Source organism: Macaca thibetana, chromosome 15 (assembly GCF_024542745.1).
Source record: "Macaca thibetana thibetana isolate TM-01 chromosome 15, ASM2454274v1, whole genome shotgun sequence".
NCBI lineage: Eukaryota > Metazoa > Chordata > Mammalia > Primates > Cercopithecidae > Macaca > Macaca thibetana.
This window is the reverse complement of record NC_065592.1, coordinates 7,413,025-7,429,509: the sequence shown is the minus strand read 5'-3', so window position 1 is coordinate 7,429,509 and position 16,485 is coordinate 7,413,025. Positions and strand designations below refer to the sequence as shown.

General features: G+C 52.4%; 2 protein-coding genes across 2 annotated transcripts in view; both read left to right on the top strand.

The window, feature by feature from the left end:
- AIF1L (allograft inflammatory factor 1 like) overlaps positions 1-16,485 on the top strand; it is an 803,784-nt gene that overhangs the window by 672,123 nt on the left and 115,176 nt on the right. The window lies entirely within an intron of this gene.
- Positions 9,722-16,485, top strand: part of LAMC3 (laminin subunit gamma 3) — an 89,721-nt gene continuing 82,957 nt past the window's right edge. The window contains exon 1 of the mRNA XM_050759713.1: positions 9,722-10,135. Coding sequence (XP_050615670.1) covers positions 9,763-10,135 — 373 coding nt within the window. The 5' untranslated portion in view covers positions 9,722-9,762. The remainder of the gene's footprint in view (positions 10,136-16,485) is intronic.

The window sequence follows — 16,485 nt, the reverse complement described above, 5'->3', positions numbered from 1 at the left end:
ACGGGTGGATCACGAGGTCAGGAGATCGAGACCATCCTGGCTAACACGGTGAAACCCCGTCTCTACTAAAAATACAAAAAACTAGCCGGGCGAGGTGGCGGGCGCCTGTAGTCCCAGCTACTCGGGAGGCTGAGGCAGGAGAATGGCGTGAACCCGGGAGGCGGAGCTTGCAGTGAGCTGAGATCCGGCCACTGCACTCCAGCCTGGGCGACAGAGCGAGACTCCGTCTCAAAAAAAAAAAAAAAAAAAAAAAAAAAAAAAAAACACCCTGCTGGCAGCACCTATTCTCTCTCTCTCTTTTTTTTTTTTTTTTTTTTTTTTTGAGACGGAGTCTTGCTCTGTCGCCCAGGCTGGAGTGCAGTGGCGCGATCTCGGCTCACTGCAAGCTCCGCCTCCCGGGTTCACGCCATTCTCCTGCCTCAGCCTCCCGAGTAGCTGGGACTACAGGCGCCCACAACCGCGCCCGGCTAATTTTGTGTATTTTTAGTAGAGACGGGGTTTCACCGTGGTCTCGATCTCCTGACCTTGTGATCCGCCCGCCTCGGCCTCCCAAAGCCCTGGGATTACAGGCGTGAGCCACCGCGCCCGGCTTTTTTTTTTTTTTTTTTTTTTTTAATGAGACAGAGTTTTGCTCTTGTTGCCCAGTTTGGAGTGCCATGGCGCGATCTCAGCTTACTGTGACCTCTGCCTCCCGGGTTCATGCGATTCTCCTGCCTCAGCCTCCCAAGTAGCTGGAATTACAGGCATGCACCATCATGCCTGGCTAATTGTGTATTTTTTTTTTTTTTTTTTTTGAGACGGAGTCTCGCTCTGTAGCCCAGGCTGGAGTGTAGTGGCCGGATCTCAGCTCACTGCAAGCTCCACCTCCCGGGTTCACGCCATTCTCCGGCCTCAGCCTCCCGAGTAGCTGGGACTACAGGCGCCCGCCACCTCGCCCGGCTAGTTTTTTTGTATTTCTTAGTAGAGACGGGGTTTCACCGTGTTAGCCAGGATGGTCTCGATCTCCTGACCTCGTGATCCGCCCGTCTTGGCCTCCCAAAGTGCTGGGATTACAGGCTTGAGCCACCGCGCCCGGCCTAATTGTGTATTTTTAGTAGAGATGGGGTTTCTCCATGTTGGTCAGGCTGGTCTTGAACTCCCGACCTCAGGTGATCCGCCCGCCTCAGCCTCCCAAAGTGCTGGGATTGCAGGCATGAGCCACTGCGCCTGGCCTGGCAGGACCTATTTTACATGTGGGACCCTAGTGGCAAAAGCAGCTGAGAAGAGCAGCTCTTAGGGTGGCAACCTGGGCATATCAGGGAGGCATCCAAGGAGGGGGGACCAAGGCTTCATTACCCTCCACAGCCACACAGGTGGTGGAGATAGAATCTGAGCCCAGGTCTGTCCCTGAACACCATGTGGCCAATGGCTTCTGTGTCACACAGATTGAATTGAGAAGATGACCAGTTAATTCGTCCAAGCAGAGTCCTTGATTGAGAATTAGGGTGGCAGGGGCGGGGTCTGCTTTGCCGTGGAGCCTGGGAGGAAGGATGCTGGCTTCCTTGTCCCCATCACCTCCCCCTACATCATGGTCCTGAGCTCTGGAGGGTCCAGAACAAAGCTGGCCCCGTCCCACAGGTCCATCTACATGTCCCTGCCGCCAATCTTGCTACATGGGTTGCTAAGCCACTTGCCACTGTCCACGAGTTCCTGTGCATCTTTCCCAGGTGTACAAACACTGCCCATTGGAACCACTGTCCCCAGGGTCACCCTAGAGTTGGCTGGAAGGGCAGTGGCAGTCCATTCTGGTCCCATAACTACACACTGAGCTGACTGACCTGGGAGCCTGGCTGAGATTTTTTCTTCCTCCACCAGCTGGTCATAGGGAACACCTTCTTCCCAGGCTATAGGTATGAGCCAAGAAGGAAGCATCAGAGATGGGGGGCAACATGGGGGTCTGTGCCACCAGTTCCTGAACTCCCTCACACTAGGGACGACCCGTCCCTGACCCTGGACCTACTGTTTCCATTTCATGAAGGCCGGATGTTGGGTCTGTATCCTTGACTTCATGGGTCTAACTGCATCCAGTTCCTGATAGCAGTACCCACCATGTGGTCTGTTGATTTCCTTTGATCATCACTCAGCCTCTGTAAGAGCCCGGTCGCAGACCAGGATCTGCCTTTTGAGTGGTGTAGAGCTCTCTGCGGGGCTGGCATGCCTTGCTCCAGAACCCTGGGGCTCACGATAGTTATGGTTCTTTCCCAGCACAGATTCCACCAGCACCACGGGGCCCGCTGGCGCACATGCCTAAGAGGCAGGGCTGTTTGTGTATGGCCTGGAGCTGCTGTCCAGCCCTTTCCTACTCTGGGCACATGTGCAGCAAGTAGCCTCAACTGTTCCCTGATAAGTGGGTCCGAGAAGTGTTCCTACATGCAGAATATGCTGCTTCTAGGACCTAAAGAGGCCCACCAAGCATTGTGCATCTCGGTGATGGAGACAGTGTGACTTTTACTCTGGAGGGTGCGATGGTTCATTTTGTGTGTTCACCTGATAGGCCACGGCACCCAGATATTTGGCCAAACATGATTCACGATGTTTCTGTGGAGGTATTTGTTAGATCAGATTAATGTCTAAATCAGAACACCTGGAGAGAAGCAGCGGCATTAAAGTGGGTGGGCCTCCTCTAATCAGTTGAAGACTTAGTAGAAAAAGACTGAGCTCCCTGAGGAAAAGGGACTTCTGCCAGCAGGTGGCACAGGAACTTCAGCTCCTTCCCGGATCTCCAGCCTGCTGGCCTATCCTGCAGATTTGGGACTTGTTGACTTCTACAATCATGTGAGCCAATTCCTTAAAATAAATTTCTCTCAATGTATTGATTTCTTTTTACTTATTTATTTTTTTGAGACAGAGAGTCTGGCTCTGTCACCCAGGCTGGAGTGCAGTGCCACAATATAGGCGCACTACAACCTCCGCCTCCTAGCTTCAAGCGATTCTCCTGCCTCAGCCTCCCTAGTAGCTGGGATTACAGGTGTGTGCCACCACGCCCGGCTAATTTTTGTATGTTTAGTACAGACAGGGTTTCACTGTGTTGGCCAGGCTGGTCTTGAACTCCTGACCTCAAGTGATCTGCCTGCTTTGGCCTCCCAAAGTGCTGGGATTACAGGCGTGAGCCACCATGCCTGGCCCTCTCTCAATTCGTTTTAAGTTATTTATTAATCCCTCTCTCACATATATGTATGTGTGTGTACATATTCTCTCTCTCTCTCTCCATATATATATACACGCAGCCGTGCATCATTTGATGACAGGGATACATTCGGAGAAATGTGTCAGCAGGTGATTCTGCCATTGTGTGAACATCAGAGAACATACTTACACAAACCTAGCCTACTGCATACCTAGGCTACATGGTGTAGTCTATTGTTCCTAGGCTACAAACCTCTACAGAATGTCACTATACTGAATACTGCAGGCAATTTTAGCACAATGGTAAGTATTTGTGCCTCTAAATATAGAAAAGGTACAGTAAAAATATGTGGGCTGGGCATGGTAGCTCACACCTATAATCCCAGCACTTTGGGAGGCCCAAGTGATTGGATCACTTGAGGTCAGGAGTTTGAGACCAGCCCAGCCAACACAGTGAAATCCTGTCTCTACCAAAAATACAAAATTTAGCTGGGAGTGATGGCGCCTTTAGTCCCAGCTACTCGGGAGGCTAAGGTGGGAGAATCACTTGAACCTGGGAGGCAGAGGTTGCAGTGAGCTGAGATCGTGCCACTGTACTCCAACCTGGGCAACAGAGCGAGACTCTATCTAAAAAAAAAATGTATATGCTATAAAAGATTAAAAATGGTATACCCATATAGGACACTTACCATAAATGGAGATTGCAGGACTGGAAATTGCTCTGGGGAGTCAGGGAGCGAGTGGTGAATCAATGTGAAGGCCTAGGATGTTACTGTACACTACTGTAGACTTTATGAACACTGTACACTTAGGCGATATTAAATTTATTTAAAAATATAAAGTATTCATGCTACGATGTTATGATGGCTATGACATCACTGGACAATAGGAATTTTTCAGCTCCATTATAATCTTATGTGGTCCATCATTGAACAAAACGTCATTATGTAGCATATATATATGCTACATATATGCTACACTATATATATAAAGTTAGCACTATTAGCCAATCCCTGCAAACTTTTTTGGGGGATAATCCTGCTGCATCCTTAGCAGGCCCAGAACTTCCCCAGTCAGGCCATGCTGAACTTTTCCATAGTTGCTGGACCTCTGGCCAAGAGGGGAGGTGGGCAAGGACCATCTTATAGGAGATGGCAAGGGTGACCTTGCAGGCACCTGCCTCATTTGAAGCTCCTGCAAACTCTTCAAGCAGTGGTGGGGTGGTGGGCACTATCTTCTAGAAAAGGGGAGTGGATCCCTTCTTCAGGCCCAGAGTGTTAAGGGAATCTGGAGATTCAAGGTTCTCAGTGAATCTGTCCAGATACCCACCCTAAGTCTCAAGGTCCCACTCCTTCCCTATCAGGACCCTGCCTGTGATTTAGGATGCTTTCCAGGGATGGGAAATCAATCTCCTCTAGAGTTCAGCGCAACTTACAATCAGATCCTGGGCCTGGTTTTCAGCTTTGTCTACCCCGTGTGGTTTGTTTGTTTGTTTTTTGAGATGGAGTCTCACTCTGTCACCCAGGCGGGAGTACAGTGGCACAATCTTGGCTCAGGGCAGCCTCCGCCTCCCGGGTTCAAGTGATTCTTGTGTCTCAGCCTCTGGAGTAGCTGGAACTATAGGTGCACACTACCACACCTGGCTATTTATTGTATTTTTAGTAGAGACAGGAATACATATGTTGGCCAGGCTGGTCTTGAACTCCTGATCTCAAGTGATCCACCTGCCTGCCTGGGCATCCCGAAGTGCTGAGATTACAGGCATGAGCCACCACGCTCAGCCAGGTCTTTTTTCTTTTTTAATTGTTGACAACAAGGGCCTCTGGCTTTCTAAATTTGTTTTCGATTGGTCCAAGATTACCCTGACCTGGTCGTTTTCCCTCTTGAAGGCATCAGTGATGTTCAGCAAGGGCCACCCAATCCCACAGTCTCTATAATCACTATTCCCTACTCTCAAGCACCAGAGATTGGATGAACCATTGTCTCCTTCCACCTGTACCTTGGTCAAGTTCGCTGTAGGTGAAAGTCTTATTGCTTGCACTGTTACTGCATGCTGGGAGCTACCAATACTCCACCTAGCTCTAGTGATACCAGCCAGGTGTTACTGTAAAAACTAAAGTAGAGGTTCCTCTTCAAAGAGACTTTCCTCCCCATCTAATTAAGAATAAATGATAACTTCTCTTAGAAGCAAAATTTATTCAAAGACCTGTGCTAACATTCTTAAATATCTGCTAGCCGTAATAAAGAAATCAACGTGGCCGGGCGTGGTGGCTCACGCCTGTAATCCCAGCACTTTGGGAGGCCGAGATGGGTGGATCACGAGGTCAGGAGATCGAGACCATCCTGACTAACACGGTGAAACCCCGTCTCTACTAAAAATACAAAAATTAGCCGGGTGCGGTGGCGGGCGCCTGTAGTCCCAGCTACTCGGGAGGCTGAGGCAGGAGAATGGCGTGAACCAGGGAGGCGGAGCTTGCAGTGAGTGGAGATCGCGCCACCGCACTCCAGCCTGGGAGACAGAGCGAGACTCCGCCTCAAAAAAAAAAAAAAAAAGAAAAGAAAGTTCTAAGTTGCTAGCCAATCAGGACAAATACAGAATGTGAAGAACCGTTCCAGCCAATGGAAACTGGACTCAGCAGTCAAGTAGACGTGTCGGGTTATAAATGACCGTCTCCTATGTTCAGTGTACTCTAGTGGCAAAACTGCTGGCGAGCGTACCCTTTCTGCAGAACGTAAAAATAGCCTTGCTGAAGAAATTACAGTTATGTTCAGGTGCTATTTCTCTACAGCACCGAGGAACAAGCATTTCTAACATTATCATGGACACATTATGACTTTCCTGGACATTGGGCAGTTTTGCCTTAGCAGGCTCCTTTATTTATTAAAAAATATTAAAAATTCTATTTTACCGAGAGGAGAAGGTTATAGAGTTATTGTTTAAGGGGACAGAGTTTCAATTTTGCAAGATAAAAAGTTTTGGAGGCCGTGTGCAGTGGCTCACGTCTGTAATCTCAGCACTTTGGGAGGCTGAGGCAGTCGGATAACTTGAGGTCAGGAGTTCGAGACCAGCCTGGCCAACATAGTGAAACCCCGTTTCTAAAATACAAAAATTAGCTGAGCATGGTGGCGGGTGCCTGTAATTCCAGCTACTAGGGAGGCTGAGGCAGGAGAATTGCTTGAAGCTGGGAGGCGGAGGTTGCAGTGAGCCAAGATGGCACCGCTGCACTGTAGCCTAGGTGATAGAGCAAGACTCCATCTCAGGAAAAAAAAAAAAAAGGTCTGGAGATGGATGGTGGTGATGGTTGCACAACAAGGCGAATGTACTTAATATTATTTAACTGTAACTTAAAAGTGGTTAAGATAGTACATTTTATTAATATGTTATATGTATTTTACCACAATTATAATTTTTTTTTTGAGACAGGGCCTCCCTCCGTCACCCAGGCTGGAGTGCAGTGGCGTGATCTCGGCTCACTGCAACTTTCGCCCCCTGGGCTCAAGCAATCCTCCCACCTCAGCCTCCCAAGTAGCTGGGACCACAGGCGTCTGCCACCATGCCCGGGTAATTTTTTGTATTTTTAGTAGAGACGAGGTCTCACCATGTTGCCCAGCCTGGCCTCAAACTCCTGAGCTCCAGCGATCCACCCGCCTTAACCTCCCAATGTGCTGGGATTATAGATGTGAGCCACTATGCCTGGCACTAACATTTTTAAAAATTATATTTAACAACTGTATTGATCTAAAGATGGGTATAGTAATGTCATATGTTAAAACATGTTCTTCAGCCTAAAAGTTCATTTTTTTTCTTCTGACTTTAAAGAAATTAGAAGGCCGGGCGCGGTGGCTCAAGCCTGTAATCCCAGCATTTTGGGAGGCCGAGATGGGCGGATCACGAGGTCAGGAGATCGAGACCATCCTGGCTAACACGGTGAAACCCCGTCTCTACTAAGAAATACAAAAAATAGCCGGGCGAGGTGGCAGCGCCTGTAGTCCCAGCTACTCGGGAGGCTGAGGCCGGAGAATGGCGTGAACCCGGGAGGCGGAGCTTGCAGTGAGCTGAGATCCGGCCACTGCACTCCAGCCTGGGCTACAGAGCGAGACTCCGTCTCAAAAAAAAAAAAAAAAAAAAAAAAAAAAAAAAAAAAAAAAAAATTAGAACAACTTTTGCGGGTTCCTAGAATTCCTGTGGACCGCCACGTTTCCTGTGCCTGATAGATGAATTAGCTTTGGATGGGCGCACAGCCCAGCTCAGGGTAGCTGGGTGGACCACCAAGAGTCTGCTGCAATCATGTTCTTGACCATAAGAGAAAGCTTTAATGAAGAAGCTTCCATAACACCATCAAAAAACAATCTGGTATTATATTAAATTGATGTTTTAACTCGGGGAGAATTTGTATATGTAAACAGTTGGAAATCCGTGAATATAGATGCTGGTCTTTCAGGTTTTCTGTCTCAGTAGCGTTTTATAATTTGCTTCATTTATGTCTTGCACATTTCATACTACATTTATTATTAGGTATTCTACCATTTTCTACATTATTGCTGGCATCAGCTTTTTTTTTTTTTTTTTTTTTTTTTTTTTTTTTTTTTTAAACAGGGTCTTGCTCTATTGCATAGGCTGGAGTGCATTTGCATGACCTCGGCTCACTGCAACCTCTGCCTCGGATTCAAGCGATTCTTGTGCCTCAGCCTTCCAAATAGCTGCGATTACAGGTGTGCCACCATGCCTGGCTAATTTTTGTTTTTTTTAGTACAGACGGGGTTTCACCATGTTGCCCAGGCTGGTCTCGAACTCCTGACCTCAGGTGATCCGCCTGCCTCAGCCTCCCAAAGTGTTGGGATTACAGGCGTGAGCCACCACGCCCAGCCATAAAATGCCTATTGCTGGCATTAGTTTTCGTACTCTATCCTGTAGTCAGCCATCTTACGGAGTTCTTATTAATTTTAATAGTCTTAGTAGAATCTTTTAGATTTTCTAGATGTATGTTCAGGTAAATATAAGATATAAATATTTATATCTTTTAAGTTTTTGGCTTATTGCATTAGCTAGAACTTCCAAAATGACCTTAGGTACCAGTGGTGATATCATATACTAACTCTACTTAGATATGGTTCTGAAATCTCTAACTTATTCCATGGGTCTATTCTGTAGCCCTTTCCAGAGCCATATTGTTTTAATCATGTGTAAATAACTGGTGGTGAACCAGCCCATTACAGTTCATCTTGCTTCCAAAAATTTTCTTTCTTTTTTTTTTTTTTTTTTTTTTGAGATGGAGTTTCTCTTGTTGCCTAGGCTGGAGTGCCTCTGCTCCCCAGGTTCAAACAATTCTCCCGCCTCAGCCTCCTGAGTAGCTGGGATTACAGGCACGCACCACCACGCCCAGCTTATTTTTGTATTTTTAGTAGAGACGGGGTTTCACCATGTTGGCCAGGCTGGTCTCGAACTCCTGACCTCAGGTGATCTGCCTCCCTCGGCTTCCCAACGTGCTGCGATTACAGGCGTGAGCCACCACCCGGGCCAGGAAATTTATTTTTATTTTTTTATTTTCCTTAGAGTTTGTCTGGGAATGGCTGCCCTTTTTTTTCGAGACAGGGTCTGGCTCTGTTGTCCAGGCTGGAGTGCAATGGCACTAGTACAGCCCACTGCAGCCAGACCTCGCGGGCTCAAGGGATCCTTCCACCTCAGCTTCCCAGGTAGCTGGGACTACAGGCTTGTGCCATGACGCCGGGCTAATTTTTGTATTTTTTTTGTAGAGATAGGGTCTCACTGTTTTGCCCAGCTTGGTCTCGAACTGCTGGCCTCAAGTTATCCTCCCGCCTCCACCTCCCAAAGTGCTAGGATTACAGGCGTGAGCCACCACGCACGGCCTGGCTGCTAAATTTTATCGAATGACTTCTCTCCTTCGATTTACTAATGTTAATAAATGGAGAGTAAAGGGGGCATTTATGGGGTTGGGGGCAGAAGACAAGGAAGGCCTCTCCGAGGTGACATTTGTGATAAGACCAGGTACCCCTGTCACAAATATCAGGTTAGAATCTCTTTGCTGTGAGAGCAGAGCGCAGCCCGCAGCAGGAGTGCTTTTCAGGGTTAAGGGCTACAGGAGCCGCGCGGAGTCATCTCACAACCCTGTCCAGAGCGCACTTTATTGCTAGGAGGAGATGCGCAAACGGTAGCGATCAGGTAGAGATCCTCGTGTCCCCTTTTATCTCAGGACTTCCAAGGCACTGGTGAGCAGTCTCTACTTAATGAGCAGCCACTGAAGCTTCCCAATGGCGATAATGAGCCTGCATCTGTACCTACCCCACTCCACAGACGAGGAAACTGAGGCTCAAAGAAGCCCGGGTCGCCCCTGGGGCGGACTCCCGAGCCGCGCACTGCCGAGCACGTCCAGCAGGTGGGGGTGGGCGCCCGGGGACGGCGCGGTCCCGGGTATTTTTAGTGGGGTGGGGCCGCCGCCGCCCGCCCCTCCCTCCAGCCTCCCCGCCCCGCCGGGGAAGGCGGGTCCTGGCGGCCAGCGCGCGGTCCGCGCCCACCCGAGCCGCGCCCACCCGAGGAGAGAGGGGCCGGCAGAGCGCGCGGCGTCGGTGCCCTTGACCATGGCGGCGGCTGCGCTCCTGCTAGGGCTGGCGCTGCTGGCACCTCGGGCGGCCGGCGCGGGCATGGGCGCGTGCTACGACGGCGCGGGGCGACCGCAGCGCTGCCTGCCAGTGTTCGAGAACGCGGCGTTCGGCCGGCTAGCCCAGGCCTCGCACACGTGCGGCAGCCCGCCTGAGGACTTCTGCCCCCACGTGGGCGCCGCGGGCGCGGGGGCGCAGTGCCAGCGCTGCGACGCAGCCGACCCCCAGCGCCACCACAATGCCTCCTACCTCACCGACTTCCACAGCCAGGACGAGAGCACCTGGTGGCAGAGCCCGTCCATGGCCTTCGGCGTGCAGTACCCCACCTCGGTCAACATCACCCTCCGTCTGGGTAAGTGCGGGCTGGGGGCACCGCCACCGCACCCCCTGTCCCCACTCCACTGGGGGTCTGAGGCCAAGGCCTGAGCTGCTGTGTGCCCAGTTTGGGCTGCAGGACCCAGATATGGTGTTGGGTTATGCGCGGCTCAGAAATAGGAATTAGGCTGGGTGAGGTGGCTCAGTCCTGAAATCCCAGCACTTTGGGAGGCCGAGTTGGGAGGGTCTCTTGAGCCCAGGAGTTCAAGATCAGCCTGGGCAACGTAGTGAGATCCCATCTTTACAAAAAATAAAGAAAAATAGGCCGGGCGCGATGGCTCACATCTGTAATCCCAGCACTTTGGGAGGCCGAGGTGGGTGGATAACTTGAGGTCAGGAGTTCCAGACCAGCCTGGCCAACATGGTGAAAACTCTACTAAAGTCTTTACTAAAAATAGAAAAATTGGCCAGGGGTGGTGGTACTTGCCTGTAGTTCCAGCTACTCAGGAGGCTGGGGCAGGAGAATTGCTTGAACCCGGAAGGCGGAGGTTGCAGTGAGCCGAGATTACACCACCTTAGTCCAGCCTGGGCCACGAAGCTAGACGCCGTCTCAAAAAAAAAAAAAAAAAAAAAAAAAAAAAAATAGCTGGGCGTGATGGTGCACAGCTATGGTCCCAGCTACTCAGGAGGCTGAGGCAGGAGGATCACTTAAGACTGGGAGGTTGAGGCTGCAGTGAGCTATGACAGTGCCACTGCACTACAGCCTGGGCTACAGAATGAGACCCTATCTCTTAATAAAAAGAAAGAATGAACAAAAGAAGAAAAAAACCAGGACCTGTACCCCTAGATAGCCAGAAGGCTAGACTGAGGGGTGCCCTGTGGGGCGGGAGGGGCAGGGAGTCCCTTGCAGAGCTGTGGTTCTAGGTTGTGATTATAATCCCCTGTAATGGTTTTCCATCCTAGGCCGGAACTGTTGGGGAGGTGACACACCAAGGACTGAGTTGGTCACCCTCTAGGGCAGGGGCTCTTGATCTTGGGGCTTCCGGTCAACTTCAGTTACTCAGTGGACCCCTGAAGCTGCCTGTAGTCATTGGGTGGGTTCTGGAAGATAGAAGTTGTGTCATTCATCACTGCACAGGCAAAGTTTAACCCTCTGGGCAAGGAGGACTGTCTCTTCGTGCTGCTGGGTAGCTGCGCCCGGTGGCGTGGCCTCTCCACCCTGCTCATGACTTGCCGAGGTGCAGGAGCCCTTAGATCTCCAGGAATCACAATCTGGAGTCTGAACCCAGCCCTGGTTCTCAGCCCCTGCCCCCACTGCAGGGAGCTGGAATGCTCTCTCCTCCCTCCGAGTTCAGCCCAGTTCCCATGTCCTCTGTGGCCGGGTAGGCGCTCAGTGTCTTTCCTGTTGCAGCCTCCACTGCCCTTTCAGGAGGGGCTGGTATCACTAGTTAGACTCCCTTATCTTCCAGGTCAGTCTCCCAAAGCTTTGAAAACTCAAATTATTTTTGTAACTCATTTTGGCTGCTAAACCTGACCTGAGGCTGTTTATAAGCTATGTTTATCCTGGTGAGAATGAATATTCATTCGCTTTGCTACTGAAATCTCATCTGAGTACAGCCGGCAGCCCCAGACCCCACTGCGGGTATTAGCACAATATATGGTATAAGGCCTGCATCATCTTTCTAAAAGCTGAAAAATTCTCAATTCCCAAACACATCTGGAGCCTAGGAGTTTGGATTAGGGATGATGGGACTGTCTCCCATGTTTCAGATGAGAAAATTGAGGTTCAGAGAGGTTGTTGTGCACAAAGGCACACAGCTGCTAAGTGACCATCTGAGCGTGGACATCTGAGGACATCAGAGGTCAGAGCATAAACTCCTTGATGTGAGTTCTGCCACCATCAACTGAGTCAGCTCCACCTCAACCTGGTGACAGTGTCCTGGGGAGGGCTGGGAAGTGACATTGGAGTGAGGGGGACCGTGAGCCCCCTTTGCAGAGCACACAGGTACTAGCTGCCACCCCAGCAGCTCCCTTCTTGGACCACATCACCTTCTCTCGGCCTGTCTGGATCCCTAGGTGGGGCTTCTGGACGGGACAAGGGGGAGGGGACAGGAAGCCAGTGGGGAGGGGGGAGTCTGGGGGAGCTGTCTGAATGGAGCTGGCAGGACCCCAAGGCCACAGGGGAAGGAATCTGGGACAGGGTGGGGAGTTGCGGGGGAGACACAGCGCTGCATGGCAAAGGGTATCACATGTGTCCTGGGAACCCAGGGGCCAAGGAAAGGGCTCAGCCCAGGCACAAACAAGGTGGGAGGAAGTTGGGAGAAATGGCCAAGGTTTTGGATTTGGGGTAGTTCCTGTTTACTGAGCCTGGTGTGCCAGGCCCTGGGCTGAGCCATGTGCCGTCGTTGAACTCTGCCTAGAACTTTAGAAGCAGGGTGGTTCTGATCCTTCTGAAAGCAAGGAAACTGAGAGCTTCCACACTGTGAATGAAGAGAGTGAAGACACACACACACTCTCACACACACACTCACACACACTCACATCACACACACATACACTCTCACACACACACTCACACACACACTTTCACACACACTCTCACACTCACACACGTTCACACACACTCTCACACTCACACACACTTTCACACACACTCTCACACTCTCACACACACACTCACACTCACACACACTCTCACACACTCACACTCACACACACATACACACACACACACACTCTCTCACACACACACACTCTCTCCCTGCTGTGTCTTACCCCGGTGAGCATTCTTTCTGTTTTGTTACCAAAAACCAGGCATATAGGAGTCCACAAGTATGAGTGACAGGGTCACCTCCTCTGTCCTGTGCTCTGGGGCCAGCTCAGCATTCTCGTTTGCCTGCTCTGGGAGGCAGAATAGGGTAGAAATCACGAAAGGGGGCTTTGGACTTAGGCCCAGCAGAGCCACTCACTGGGCAAGCAGCATCCCCTCTCTCAGCCTCAGTTTCCTCACCTGTACCTTGCGGATAAGAGTCGCCACCTCCTGAGCAGCTGTTCAGGTTCATGAGCCCGGGTCGGAGCCATGGCAGTCCGTGTGTGTGACCAGCGGGGCTGCTGAGATGGCTCAGGGCTGAGGCTCTCCTGCGGGTGGGCTCCCCTGCAGGGATTGAGAAATGCTCATCCCGGCCACCCTGCCTCCTCAAAGACGTCCTGACCCTGGGCTCTGTTTACGCACAAGGGGCGCCGGGGGCTCAGTGCAGCCCCAGATTTGGCCTCTTTTTGGTTTTCTGTGACTTAGGTTTGCTCCAGGCTAAGCCATGGCTTGCATAATAGCGGGGGAAGGAGAGGCCTGGGATTGTCAGTGTCCCCTGTGGAGGCCGTCTGACAACCTCTCCTCCTGGTCCTTAGGCCACCTCTGCTGGCTCTGTCCCCCACTGCTCCCTCTCCTTGAAGGCTCATGGGAGGGGAGAGTGGGCGGCCAGCTCTGGCCCGGGGTCTCCTAGAGGGAATGGGGTGAGGGGCAGGGAAGGAGATGGAGGTCGCCGTGTTCCCAGCCCCCCGTGGCTCTCGGACATCTGTTCCCGATCCTCCCGTCATCTCTGAGCTGAGCCTTTGTGTCTGGGATGAAAGGCAGCAGTGGGGTCTGGCAGCCCCAGCCTGCCACCAAGGCCCAGGGAGGCCACTGGGCTGGGGCCTGGGAGTCAGTGGGGGTGTGAGGGGAGTGGACAGTGACAGGGGTACAGACCGTTCCTGGGCTCTCACCATGTGCCAAGGACTCGCCCAGGCAGCATTCCACACCGGCGTGCTTTGTTCTTTTACAGACAGCAAAACTGAGGCACTGAGGGTGAGATCACACACCCTTAGGGATCACACAAGTCAACAAATGGTGGCCCCTGGGACCGTCCCCCTAACTGCTGCACTTGGGAATGAAGAGGGTCCGGGCTAGGCTGGTCCACATGCTTCAAGCCTCGGTCCTGGGAGGAACAGTGCGGGCTGTGGCTTTCAGTGGGCCGGGGGAGTCTCCTGCCCGCTTGCACTTAGATCGCTGAGAATCTCCTGGAATCACAGAAAGACCTGAGTCCCCAAGCGGATGAGTTCTCCCCTCCCGCCCCTGCAGGTTCTGGATGCCCCTGCGTGGAGCTGATTTCTTCTTGCTTTCATTTAGCTGTTTGCTTGGTGGTCACCCAGCCTTGGCTCACTGGCCACAGGATGCAGCTGTGAACAGGGCTATGTGCGGCCCCTGTCCTGGGGGGCTCGGGGACCGCCAGAAGGCAGCCTGTAGTGAGCAATGCTGCGAACGAGGATGTATGCTCTGAGAACAGGCACTGGGGCGCATGAGCCTCATCAATAGGATCAGGCAGGGTCTCGCTGAGACCTGAAGGATGGTAGGAGCTGGCAAAAGGAAAGGATGTTCCGGGCCGAGGGAGCAGCACCAAGAGGCGGAGGCAGCTCTGTGTGTTCTGTGACAGGCCGGGCCTGGATGGCCTGAGTGCAGACACCAAGAAGACGCTGCGGTCTGGCCAGCCACAGCGAGGAGCTGGGCCTCGGGGGACTGGACATTAGGGGGACCCTGCGGCCCCTGAGGGGCCCTGGAGCCAGCTGGGTCTCCTGAGCTTTGGCTCCGTTCTGTCTTCCTGTCAAGTGGGTGGCTGCGTTTGCCTTGGCCTGGGCCAGTGCTGGGGGCCGAGTCCTCCCTCCTGCTCCCTGGGGGTTCTGGCTGGAACGCTGAGCCCCGAGCAGGGCAGGGGGTCAAGGAAGCGGCTGCTTAGCCTCCATCCACCCACAGAACTGCCCCCCAGGCCCCTGGGCCCAGCTGGCCTTGGCCCCCTCTGTCTCTCTGGGCCTCCCAGGACTAATGCAGGAGATGCAGGGATAGGAAGTCACAAAGCCCAGGAAGGGTGTAGGCAGCCTCCCATGGCCTCCGCGTCATGCCTGTCCACTTCCCACACTGCCCTCCAGCAAGGCCTTGGCTGGGCCGAGGCACTATCTCTCCTCCAGTGCTTTACATGTGCTGTGGCTTCTGCCCGGCACACTTCTCCTCCCACCTTCAGCCTAACTCACGTCTTGTTCATCCACAAAACCATTGCATGTCTGCCAATCCCTGTGCTGAGCCCTGGGGATGCCTGTCTGCCCCACTCAGCTTAGCGGTGCCTCCTCTGGAAAGCCCCTCGCCCCTCCAAGTTTGGGCAGAGGGCCTGCCCGTGCATCCTTGCAGCCCCTAATCCTCCTTCCACCAGAGTCTGGATTACACTGCATGAGGGCTTGGTTTGTTTATGTCCATCCCTATCTCTGAGCTGCCAGAGGGAATGCCTGTTTTCACATCTGTACCCTATCGCCCAGCCTGCATTTGCCTACTGCGCAGGGTGCTGGGTAAAGGTTGGTCAGGCGAATGAATGGAAGAGCAGCTCAAATTTCACTGAGGCTGTGTGAGACTCACACCTGTAATCCCAGCACTTTGGGAGGCAGAGACAGGAAGATCCCTTGAACCAGAAGTTCAGGGTCAGCCTGGGCAACAAAGTGAGACCCTGTCTTTACAAAAATAAAAATAGAAATGAAAAAATTAGCCGGGCATGGGGGCAAGTGCCTGTAGTCCCAGCTGCCTGGAAGGCTGAGGTGGGAGGATCACTGGAGCCTACGAGTTCGAGGCTGCAGTGAGCTGTGATCACACCACTTCACTCCAGCCTGGGCAACAGAGCGAGACCCTGTCTCAGAAAAAAGAAAAATGTAGTTGAACGAATGCTTCATGCCTGAGACTGTTCCAAGTGCTTCCAAGGCATTTGTTCATGTAGCCCTGTTATTGTTATGCCTATTTTGCAAATGGGGAAACCGAGACACTACATTGCAGTCACTTGCCCAGTGAACCTGAGGGAGTTCAGGTATTTTGCCCAAGGCCACAGAGGCAGGAATTGGTGGGGCTGGGCTGTGAACCCCAGGGTTGCAAGATGGCACTGTGTTTCCTTGCTGAGAGCGAGGGAGTGAGGAATTCATGGAGGAAGGACCCCCAGCCTTGCAGGTGCCTCCCATACTCCTAAGCCACGGCGTTCATGGCAGTGCTGCCATCCTCCCGGCCCAGCCCTGCCCTGCCCTGCCCTGCTCTCCCTTGCCCAGGCTCCAGCTGCTTGGTCTGCCTCCCTTCCCTGTGGCCCCTTGTCCCAGGCAAGCCCTCCCAGCAGCTGTGCCCTTGCCCACTTCATGCCCTGGCTTTGCTTATTTAAATCATCATCGACATCCAGGACTCCACCTGCACCTTTCGCCCTGGCTCGGTCTCCACCTGAGCCCTTGACTGGGTAATTTGAGCAGCCTCCTCAACACCGACCACTCTGGATGTCATGCAAGCGCCCCCATGAGCAAAGGCTATGCAAGGGCCCCTGTGTGCATAGAAGCATTTTC